This window comes from Symphalangus syndactylus, chromosome 10, assembly GCF_028878055.3.
Source record: "Symphalangus syndactylus isolate Jambi chromosome 10, NHGRI_mSymSyn1-v2.1_pri, whole genome shotgun sequence".
Classification (NCBI taxonomy): Eukaryota; Metazoa; Chordata; class Mammalia; order Primates; family Hylobatidae; genus Symphalangus; species Symphalangus syndactylus.
The window spans coordinates 26313778-26326346 of record NC_072432.2 but is presented as its reverse complement, the minus strand read 5'-3'; the positions used below and the strand labels follow the sequence as shown (position 1 = coordinate 26326346).

Below are 12569 nucleotides of genomic sequence, written 5' to 3'. Positions count from 1 at the left end.
TGTGGCCACATGGTAGTCAGCAACTCTACTTTTACAGCCAGTTAAACTAGCCAGACCATAGCAACAGAGCACCTCTGATATGGTTTGGAGGTTTGTCCCCCTCAGATCTCATGTTGAAATGTGATCCTGAGTATTGAAGGTATGGACTAGTGGGAGGTGTTTGGATCATGGGGGTGGATCCCTCATGAATGGCTTGGTGCCCTCCCCACAACAATGAGTTCACGTGAGAGCTGGTTTAAAGAGCCTGATACATTCCCCTGCCCTTGCTCCCTGTCTTGCCATGTGACATGCTGGCTCCCCTTCACCTTCCGTCATGATTGGAAGCTTCTTGAGGCTCTGACCAGAAGCAGATGCTGGCACCATGCTTCCTGTACAGCTAACAGAACCACAAGCCAAATAAACCTCTTTTCTTTGTAAATTACCCAGTCTCAGGAATTCCTTTATAGTAGCATAAATAAACGACACAGCTTCTTTCCCAAGAGTTCCTGCCAAAGTCCCAGAGCCAAGGCTGTTGGATGCTTGCTAGATTATGTGGCCCTCCCGAGATCTATCACAGGGTCTGTGGATGTGGTGTCCTCTTTGGCTGGATGAGGTCATGTGAGGGCAAAGGGGCCACATGAGATTGGAGAGAGGCATCCTGCTACTTCCGTCTGTCCTGTGTTCTCTTTTTATATCCACTTGCCTCCCAGAATCAGACTACACATGACTGACAAACCATCTGATACCACATTTAAAATTAGACCTAAGTAAATAGGATGAAAGTGGGCGGGAGTGTGGAAGAGAGAGAGCTGACGAGTGGCTCGGAGTTTCCCTATGTGTAGTAAAGAAATACTGGTGGGCTGGTGCTTGAACTGGTGCTGAGAGGGTAAGAGGCTTGGCTGTGTTTCACACCATTCAAAAGAAATAGGAATCCTGCAACACTCTGCAAGCCATTTATAGAGGTGATTGTACACTTCTCAAAGCTAGTCACCCAACCAGGCAAGCCAAAGTCAGATGATTCTTTTGTGTCTTGTGAATCTAGAAAGGATTGTTGAACAGTAGTCAGCTCAAAACCTGTGATTCTAGGCTGGGTGCGGTGGTGGCTGATGTCTGCAATCCCAGCAGTTTGGGAGGCTAAGGTAGGACGATCACTTGAGGCCAGGAGTTCAAGACCATCCTACGTAACATAGTGAGAACCCATCACTACCAAAACAAAAAGAAAAAACCAAAAATACCTATGATTCTAGAATTTATTGGTTTTTCTTTTCACCTCTGTCTTTGGAAATTGCTATTAAAAAATACAAACGCCTAACAAAAATAATATGTGATTGTGCCTTCTCTAAGACTGGTGTTAGGAATGCTAGAACTTGTCTCACAGGCATTTCTTCCTATATCTTCATGCCTGTTGCTATTCCAACCTTGTCATCCTTTTAACTTTTATTATTTTACTACTCTGAGCTCCAGTGCTTACTACCAGCAAAGCTAAATAGCTTGCCTGCTTAGTTAGGCATAAAACACCGAGAATGTGCCAGCATGTGGATCTTTACCCATGCTGGGAGATGGAGGGTGAGAAGGCTAATCTCTCAGCATTTTATGTGGAAGAAAAATATTGCAGTTTATTTGACCTTTTACTTATGGGAATAAAGTAAGGGGTTTAGTGCTTTTACAAATCGAAGTACAGAGAGCAGAATTAGGTATTCTTAAGCTAAAAGCGATGACAGTATCTAGATTTCCCTGTGTGTGTGTGTGTGTGTGTGTGTGTGTGTGTGTGTGTGTGTGTATGTTTCTTTCAAGCTTGTCTGGTAAAAGAAAATCTTGCAGTATCCTTGAGGATAATAATGCTTGATAGAATTGTGTATTTAAATACAGACATGACTCAACAGAAACAGCCATTCCATGTTCAATGAAGGGAACTTTTCTACCTTCTGCAGAAGACTACACTACACTAACAATCATATTGAATAGGCAACCCTAAATTAACTTAATTAATTTTAATGATCAATTTAAGTGTTAATTGGAAGCTTGTAATTTTGAATGTAAAATGGGGATTCTATGGGTTATCAAAATATGTTTCCATATTTCTTGATATTTAGGCTTAAAAAAAGAACAGTCAAAGTGATGTAACCATCTCAGTCATTAACAAGCTGAATCTTTAACTGGTGTGACAGTTATTGTCATTATGCTAATAACAGGAGATGGGGTTCTGTAAGAGGAAGCATTAGCTGTTCCAGTCCTCCGAGGAAACAGTAAAATTCAGCTCCATTGGGTTGTAATTAGGAAGGAAGTATATGTAAATACTGAAAAAAGTCTTCGCTACTTCAGCACGCAGTATGCCAAGGGCATGTGTGAGCAGCTTTTTAATCTCTAGGTGTGGCCTATTTTATAAATATTTTCATAAGCATTTATATACTTGCCATTTGGCAATACAGCATTGTGTAATTGTATCCATATGTTTGCCTTCTGAAGTTGAATAAAAACTTCTTGGACAGGGCTAGCTGTCAATTCTTTGTCTCCTTCCTCCATTGGGCAGTTCAGGCTCAAAATGAGGCTTTTTCACTGACAGGCGGGCACAGGAAAAGAAGAAGATTTAGCTTTCTTTTTCCACATTTTCTTTCCTTTCACAGTGGTAATGGTATTAATGGTGATAATCATAATAGCTATTATGGAGTACTTAGTTGTTTCTATCAGCCAGATGCATGCATCAAGTAGTCCGATCCCATCCCTACAACCTGCTAAATAGCCATTGTTGTTATTGCCGCCATACAGATGGCAACACTGAGCACAGAGTGGTTAAAGAACTTGCTTAAAGTCGCACAAATATTAAGTCGAGTTTCTGGAACACAAACCAGGTAGCCTGGCTGTTTCCTTTTGGCTCTTAACTGCACCTCCAGCCGAGACCTGTGTTTTTAGCCATTGTTTGCAATTCCAGCAGCTTCGTTGGCCCAGCCTATCCTGAGTGGGATTCGTGATCCCTCTGTTCACTTTTCTTTTCCCCCTTCTTGTTAGGTCAAGTACAAAAGAGATTTTGAAGAAAGCAAAGGGAGGGGCTTCAGCATCGTCACGGACACTCCTGAGCTACAGAGACTGAAGAGGACTCAGGAACAAATCAGTAACGTAGGTGCCTGTTTATTCAATAGCATGATGGCTCTGATGTGCATTTCTGGATGAGAAAGGGAGGATGGGTGACTTGGAAGTGTTTGTGTTGCTGTGGGGTGCAAGCAGTACTCAGTGCACGCATAGACTATGCCAATTTCATCTGGTAAACCCTGCCCTCTGGTTCCATCACAGTTATCTAGGGCCCAGTGCTTAGTTACCTAATAGAAGATCTCCTTATTCCATTTTGAATGATTCTCAAGCTTTCAAATTTTTCCAAAATAGGCCTTTTATAATTAAAATAAGAAACTTGAAAGTTAAGTTTTGACTGTGGATAAGCATATAAAATATACATATAAGCTTAGGAGTCTTAAAAAAATCTCTTATTTGCTGACTATGTGTCTATAAGATTTCATACTTTGAATTAGATATTTGTTGAAATCAGGTATTACATCTTACTTTTGAAATAAACATTTATATATGTAGTTGCTTTGGACTTGAAGGTATGCCTTGTTTATTAATACAGTTTCCTCGAAAGAGAAAATGGAGACTAGCAGAAGTTCAAAACATATTAGGGAGGTATTAATTCAGTACTTATTAAAGGTGGATAAACAGCTCTTCTTAGTTTTTGTAATTCACACCTGTGATTATGTTTCTTCCAAAATATTATATGAAGTGTGTCAGGATGTATTTTTCTTCACAAAAATTAATTCAATGTTAGATATCCAAGAGGAAATATGAACGAAAATTAACAAATGTGTGAGTGACATAAAAGTATGAGCAAACAGGCAACCCTCATACCATTTTTCACGAGAACTGTATTTTGTGTGTCACTTATAAAGTCACTAAAATTTGTATATCTAGGTGTTATAACTGATGTAGCCTTAATTTCCAGGACATGTTTAATTAGCAGACAGTTTTAAACTCACTGATATTTGGTCATCATCATGAGATGTATGTATACATGTATATATGTGTGCGTATATAAGTGTATATATTATATATGTGTTTGTATATAATATATGTGTATATATACACACACATATCTATACACACATGCTTTTAAAAATGCAATTTTTGCTTTTAAAAATGCAAATCAATGATCTATTTCACTGGCAGTTACATTTAATAACAGTTCTTTCTTTGGATTATTTTTGGCAAATGTTTATTTAAAAAATAATTCTGCCAAAAACAGTTATATCATACATCTTCAACAATCACTGAATTTTATTTCAAAAAGAACTAAACATTTCTACCTAAGACATCCATGTGACAGCTAACATAAGGATTGCAGCTGATCAAAGGTAAGCCTTTTAATTTTTATTCAAATTTAGTCAGTATTCATTTTTAATTAGAAAATACTGACCATTTTACCAACCTTTATCATTAGCAGGAATATACATTTTATTCAATACCAGAGGTCGTTTGCAGATCCATTCTTAATTATGCAAAAAACCCTTATCACACAGGTATGTATTAATCTATATTTATCATATATAGTATGTTATATAGACAGCAGTATAAAAAGCACCATTTAGATTAAGCCTATTATTTAGACAATGCTGGCTTTTAAAAGCGTGTAACTTAGACAACATCTTTTTTTTAAAAAAAAACTTTTTGCAATGTTTTGATGTTAGCAGCCATAGCAGTCCTATAAGTAGTTCTCTTAGCCAAGATGAGGCATATTAAATGTTTGGATAGCTGTAAAAAATATAGACTTCATAATATTACCATTAGGGACCAACTGTTAAAGAAGGGAGGCCGTTAAGTGCTCTGAGGTCTGGTGAATTTATTATTCATTTATAAGACTGCAACTTCATGAACTTTTTCCCTTACCTCACTAGGTTTTCCATATTACTCAAGGATCTTTTTCTGTAAGAAACTTGAGTTGATCCAAAAAGTAGTACTTTGGCAAGTCCAGTTTTCCATATTACTTTAATCTAAACCCACTGAACAATATTGGCTAAAACCCAAACAGATATTTTTTGACAGTGGCTGGATTGTGTCTGTTATGAGAGGAAACAGGTGAGAAAGTGTCTAGACTGGAAAGACCCCAGAATCTTCCGGCTAGAGATGCTGGGAAATTATAATCCTGAAATTATAGATCCTGAAAATTATTAGGGGTATGAAATTTGTGAGTCTTGCATTTGAGCCCCAAATTTAATATAGGTTAATGTAGGTAGGTTAACTAAGATTGGCAGTCTTTGCTATCTTTATGTTTCCCTGTGTTTCATTTTCTCTTATTTGTTTCTAGTTTATCTCTGAATATTGTGTGGCTCTTTCTTAGCTGCCTTTAATCTCTCTTGTATAAAGACATAAAGCAGTGAATTTAATGACAACTCCTAGGTGTTTTGGGTAATATGTTACGGATGAATGGGCATTTTTGATTGCTTATGTCTATCTCAATGTTTTGAAATTTTTTCAGCTATTCTCATGTTCGTTTATTGAGGATTTGAAATCATTTGGAAATGACCACTCAGTCTGCATATGTTACTGAGGTGTGGGATGAAATACAACCGTAAATTTCAAATTGAGTGTGATGAAAGAGGTGAGGGTGGGTGAACTTGCCTTCTCTGGGTAGCTATAATGACAACATATTGAACATGGGAGATTTATTAAATACTGCAATTTAAAATTCTTCTGCTATGTTACCCACTTAGTATAGCTGCAGAACAAAACAAGAAAAGAGGCAGGATTTCAGAATTGACTAATGGCTAGGAAGAAAAAGAACTTGGCTTCTAAAATAAAGGAAAATTATTTTTTTCCCCATGAAATTCCAGAAGATGTCTTCATCTCATTGAATATATTAATATTCAGATGGAATTTGGTTGCTTATGAAATTGAATGTTAGGCTTGGGAACAGTTTTTATAGGAAGTCAGGAAATCCAGCCAAATCGTTTAATTGAAGATAATGTTTAGAAGTCCGGGTTTTGTTTAAACTGTATCTCTTCAGCAGAATGAAACCTGACAGCCAATGTGTTCAGCACTGACTTAGGAACTGTGGGCCAGAAAGCCCTGCCCTACAGATTTTCACAACTGTGTCGCTTAATTGCCATCCACCCTCTCCTTGCCCCCAAACTCTAGGGCATAAATTCAGAAATGGCAGAAATATCTTTGTACATCACATTTTCTTTATTTACCAATATTTTAGGAAAATATTCTTAAGGGACAGTGTCCAAATATGAATTGAGGAGTACTGTGCCCATGGGCATTAAAAAAACAAAACACCCTTTTCTGTGGCTACTACAGGGCCAGCTCATGTGGGTAACTGTAAAGGCTCTTTCTAATTTCGGGTGGTTCCCACCTTCAAGTTTACAAGCAATGCGTTCAGGGTACATGCAGCAGGATCCCAAAGCAGAACCATCGCCAGACATTCAAGGGACTCAGGCTAGCCTTGGGAAAATTACCGATGTTTCATTCTGGCTGTTTACCCACTAATATCAGCTGCACTTTCAATTAGCTGAGACAGTCTGGGGATGAATTGTGAAATAAAATGGTGAAGTCAAACCCCAAGAGACTTTTACAGACTTTGTGCCATAGATGAAAACTGGATGTTTATTTTCTAATTTATTTCAGGGGGAAGATAAATATCAAATGAAGGGGAAAGAAACAAAAATCCACCAGATGACAAAATCTTGTATTTTAAAGACTGACTGAAATAGTGAGTGTACCATTATTTGATTTGTCAGGATTTCTGCGTGTTCTTGACAAATGGAGAGAATAGTTTTGCATGTCTGTGTGTGCGTATATCTGCGTATGTATCTCTGTGTGTTGACTTCAATGAGAGTGTCTAAACCCCATTTTCCTAGATCACTATAGACTAATGTCTATAGACATTAGTGTTTCACCTGCCCTATATTATTTCCCTTACCTTGTCAATGTTCACAATTTTGGTTATCTGTCTGCTTTTCCAAATACCCTTTTTTGATACCACTTTCAATTCCACATACCCATTCATAAGAAATGCTTGCCTACTTTACAAGAAAAGCTAAGAATGACACTTTAAAAAAAAGTATACCAAAAAGTAATCTCTCTATAATTTGATCTTGCAATATAATCATTTTTAGCTCTTTTGCTACACTACATAATTTTTCACTGACTTCTTAGAATGTAAAATAAATTATATGTCCATTAATAATCTCACACGGATACTGCTGATTTAGTTCCCTGAGATTTTGTGAGTTAGCTTCAACAATATTAGATTATTGGGACTAAACAGTGCCTAATAATTGAATAGTAGTGTCTATGGGCTATTAAAAGATTTGATTCAAAGTTTGGTTGAGTGCAAGGGTGAACATGAGGGTAGGGACAATTATCTAGGGATTTGGTCTCTGTTTGTAATTTAAATAAATCATTTTGACAGAGACTGACTGTAACCATGTTCAGGCTGCTGACAGTGTGAAATTGAGTTGTATGGTGGACAGAAGACAAGCAGTCAAGAGAAATCCCCAAAGGCAAAATTTGTTATGTAATTGGGTCAACTCATGCATGAGCAATGCATGCTAATTGTAAACTGGTGGCAAAATTATCGCGTATGAGGCAATTAGGTCTTATATGAATCTGAACAACTGACATTGAAGGAGATTTTTTTCTTTTTATATTCAGCAAACTTTTTTTAAATATGAGAAAGGTAAAAATCATAAAGTCATTCGTTGAATTACATTATTTGTTAATTTTGTTCTTTATACAAGAAGCAGAAGTTATATAACTAATGAAACATTTATGTAAAAGCTTCTGATTTTGAGTAGTAAAATCTAGTACACTAAGCAGTTTGAAAGGAGAATGAATGTTACTTTTATTGTAAGTCATAAGTGGGTTGAATAACATAGATGATTAGTTATGAGGTCAGTGGTTTAGATTTAAGCTCTTGAAGGCTAGCATTTTTACGGAGTGAATCTATATGTTGCTTTAGTGGACTAGACCTTATCTGTAGCTCATCTCAACCAATAACTCTGATGAATTCCCAGTAAATAGTGGGGTCAGTAGCATTATCATTATCTTTAAAAACAAAGATTAAAAAAAGAGAAAGTGATAGGGCAATAACACATATTTTCTCATAATACCTAACACATGTATGAATACTTCACTTATTTTGAAACACTTTGACATATCCTGTTTAATTACATCCTCTGAACAACCATTCCTCGGGAAAAGTATTTCTATAAGGATTACTTATACTTTCATGTGAGAAATGTACGGAAAATTACCTCTTGGTCCTTTCTTGCTTCCAAATCTGTGGTTTCCCTTACACCTGGTTTTGCTTTATTTTTCCATGTAGAGCAGAACTTCAAAGGCTGATCTCTTCTTTTTAGCCTCAATTTTTCAGCCACAGTCGCTTAAAGAAACAAATACATCCCAGACCAGTAATTGCTTGTGCATGTCAAGTACAAGAGTTTTGGTTGTAAAATGGCATTGTCTAAAGGGGAGGTTTGAGAAGAGCCCCAGGAATAAAAGAATTAACACGTATGACTATTTTTTTTTGAAACAGAGATGAGGGATTCAGCAAACAATTTGTGAAGATCCTTTTTTCATGAAATCCTTTTTTTCCCGTATTCCTTTCTTTTCAGTTTCACTGTGTTCAGGCCATTATCTTGCCTGAGTTACTGCAGTAACTTCCTAATTGGCCTTATCTCCTTCTGCTCCTTTCATTGCATCTAAAACACAATCACCAGATGAGTTGTTCTAAAATATCTCTTTCATCAAGACCCTAATTATGACCCACTAAAATACTTTCCATGGACCTCCAGTTTGAGTAGATAAAGTCTAATCTCCTAAACCCTTTAATTTTGACTCTAAGGACCCTCCACAATCTGCTCCTAAATGACTATTTTTCACCTTTTCTTTCACTGCTCTTCACCACTGTTCTTCGATTTCTTTTAGGCCTGCCTACTCACTCTGTTCTGGGCTTTGCATGAGTCATTCTGCATGTTTAGGACAATTTCACACTCTCTGTAAATGACAGCCCAGCCCTCTGATCCCAGACACACGCTGAAACCCAGCTACAGTGATGTGTCTCATCTCTGAATTATTGTGGGGCTTTGTGCTGTAACATTATCATTTGTACCACTCATTTCACACATCATATTCTCCACTTTGGTTTTAATTAGCATTTTTTGTGTCTATATGTCTGACCTCCTTAACTTCCCATAGGTGAAGATCATCCATGTCTCTTTCCATTTATGTTTTACATCTGCAGGAACGCACCAGATGGTGCTTTATACTTTGCCTTTCTTGTCACCTCTCTAATTTAGGGCCCTCCCTACCCCTTGATAGGAGTGTGGGAATAGTCTCTTGACTTGGGCTATTCTCCTTATAGTCTCTTGCAAGGTTTTCCTAAAATGCACATCTGATCATGTCACATCCTCTTTTAAAATCTGTTAAGTCTCTCTACTGCCTTTAGGATAAAATGTAAAATCTTTTGCCTGGAATGTGAGGCTGTCCCTGGCTTAGTGCTAGCTGAGACCTCTAGCCTGGGAGGCCCTCTTGCAACCTGAACCCATGCATTTCACACTTCTGCCTGCAAGGCCCTTCATACCTCTCCCCATCCACACTGGCTCAGAGGCTACCATTGAGACAGCCAGATGGGAGGGGGTCCCCGGAAAAACTCCAACCAGCCCGCCCACTAGGGTAGAGCCTCGGGAAGTTTGTGTTGGTTGCAGAGGGGGGTGGGGTGGTGGTGGGGGAGCCAGGCTCCCTCCTCTTCCTGTGTGGAACCCGGAATTCGAACTATGATGCAGGACGCTCTCTAGCAGGGGACTCTGGCCTTGCAGGGAGTCCCTGTTTCCCCCTTTTCTTCCTTTCACCCAGCAAAACCTTGTCTTACTCATCATTCAAATTGTCTGTGAGCCTGAATTTTCATTGCTGTGGGACAAAGGACCCCGTCTTTAGCTGAACTAAGGAAAAGTCCTGTAACACCATCTTTCCCTAGCTGCTCTGACAGTCAGCTTCTATAGCTGCATTATGAGTTTTCCTACCCTCGGACTGAACTCTATGAAGAAATGGGCTGTGTCTTTTTTCTTATATAGACCCAGGGCCTAGCCCACTGCCAAATTTAATAAACAAATGAATCGACCATTTGTGTCTACAAATCTTTTTATTTTTTACTTTGATGAGTGAATCTCCTGGCCTTGTGTGAATTTCATCTTACAGTGAAGATTATTACTAGGAGTTCTAATCTCTTTTCAAGGTCTACATATCCGTTGCACATCAATTTTCTTCTTGAAAGCTCCCAGATTTTTTTTCTATTGTATCATTTTCTAGCACAAAGTAGTTATCAAATAAATATTTATTCAGTAAATAGCTGGATTATTTTATGGGATTACTTTCTCTATATCCAGGGTGTTTTTTCTTTTTCTTTTTTTTTTTTTTCCTTAAGACGAGTTTGCCATCCCATCCACTTTTCAGTCTAGGCAAATAAAATATTTCCTGGAATATCTGCCATAGTGGAGCAAGGAATGAGTCTACCCCTTCAATGCAAGATTGGTTATGCCTAGAATAGAGCTCAGTACAGAGCACGTACTCAGTAAATGCATGTGGAATAAATAAATGAGGCAATAATATGTAAAATACTGACTAATTTTGTACCTTCTTTTTCTTGAAACTCCTCTTTGCAAGGATATTTTTAGTTTCTCAAGTTACTTTCAATTTTATGATTCTTTTCTTTTTGGTGCTGCTTGATAAACACTATCTTTTACTCTCTGCTCCTTAAATATTCAGTGACTTCTATAGTTTTATCAAAGGATTGTAGCAACATTTCCTCAGTAAAGCAGGATAATTTATTTTCTAATTACAAATGCCAGGACTTCCCCTATCTTAATATATCATAGGGAATTCTTTTTGGTGTCTAATCCAAGAACCTAAAAAAAAAAAAAAAAAATTAGGGCTTGTCTTAGTCTGCTTAGGCACCATAACAAGATATTGCAGGATGGGCAGTATAAAGCGACAGAGATTTTTCTCACAGTTCTAGAGGCTGGGAAGTGCCAGATCAAGGTATGGTAGGGCTGGTGAGGGCTCTCTTCCTGGCTTGTAGACAGTTGCCTTCTCGCAGTGTCCTCATGTGGCCTTTCGTTGGTGTGTGCATGTGGAGAGAGAGGGAGAGCAAGAGAGGTCTCTGTGTCTCCTCCTCTTTGAAGGACACAGACCCAGTCGGATCAGGGCTTCTTTGTGATCTCATTTAACCTTAATTACCTCCTTAAAGTCACCCTCTCCAAATACAGTCACATTGGTGGTTAGGGCTTCAACGTATGAATTTTGGGGTGGCACACAGTTCCGTCCATACCAGGGCTGAATTAGGAATGATCTGCATATGTAACAGGGAAATTTTGAGGTATTTAAGTGACATACACTTTGTGAACGTGCTTTGAAATATCCAAAGTGTCACATAATTATAATATAAGCTGCTATCATGAGCTAACTTCTTGTTTTTTCTTTTCTTTTTTTTTTTTTTTTTTTTGAGACAGGGTCTCACTCTGTCACCCAGGCTGGAGTGCAGTGCCACAGTCTCGGCTTACTGCAACCTCTACCTCCTGGGTTCAAGTAATTCTCGTGCCTCAGTATCCTGAGGAGCTGGGATTACAGGCATATACCACCATGCCCATCTAATTTTTGTATTTTTAGTAGAAATGGGGTTTTGCCATGTTGACCAGGCTGGCCTCAAATTCCTGGCCTCAAGTGATCCGCCCACCTCGTCTTCCCAAAGTTTTGGGATTACAGGCATGAGCCACTGTGCCCTGACAGATGAGCTCGTTTCTTTAGTGAAGTTAGATAACAGTACCCTCTACCCGTTGCCTTTCCAGGAAAACTTCTACATTCATTTTTAAACCTTTCCCTGTTTTCAAGCTGAATATTCTTAACTAAAAAAAGAAAAAAAAATTCCTCCTATATCCTATTTCCAGTTTTTTTTTGTTTTTTTTTTTTCCTGGGCAGAGTCTTATTCTGTTGCCCAGGCTGGAGTGCAGTGGTACAATTTTTGGCTCATGGCAACCTCTGCCTCCTGGGTTCCAGCGATTCTCCTGCCTCAGCCTCCCTAGTAGCTGGGACTACAGGTGCCTGGCACCACGCCCGGCTAATTTTTGTATTTTTAGTAGAGATGGGGTTTTACCGTGTTGGCCAGGCTGGTCTCAAACTCCTGACTTCAGGTAATCCACCTCCCTCGGTCTCCCAAAGTCCTGGGATTATAGGTGTGAGCTACCACGCCCGGCCCCAGTTCTTAATTGGACCTTTCAAACTTTTCATTTTCAGGTTTGAGCCATTAGTCATTGATAGAAACACAGATACTTTAGAGTAGTAGTGAAGTTTTTAAGTTTTCCAGATCTTGGTTGAATTATGTAGTTCAGAATGTAGACTTCACATGTCCCTTGCTAGCAGTTTAGCCTGGGCAGATGTGAGTAAAAAGGAGGGCAGAGAGGTGAGAATAGAAAAAAAATTTCCCGGGCACAGGGAAAGTCTAACAAAGACTAGCTTCATGTCTCAATTTCCAGTGCATGATGCAGATTTAG

General features: G+C 38.4%; 1 protein-coding gene across 5 annotated transcripts in view; it reads left to right on the top strand.

The window, feature by feature from the left end:
* Positions 1–12569, top strand: part of NEBL (nebulette) — a 391737-nt gene that overhangs the window by 205166 nt on the left and 174002 nt on the right. For all 5 annotated transcript variants that reach the window (XM_055296713.2, XM_055296711.2, XM_055296710.2 and 2 more), the window contains exon 4: positions 2986–3093. In XM_055296713.2, the coding sequence (XP_055152688.1) occupies positions 2986–3093 (108 nt within the window). The remainder of the gene's footprint in view (positions 1–2985; positions 3094–12569) is intronic.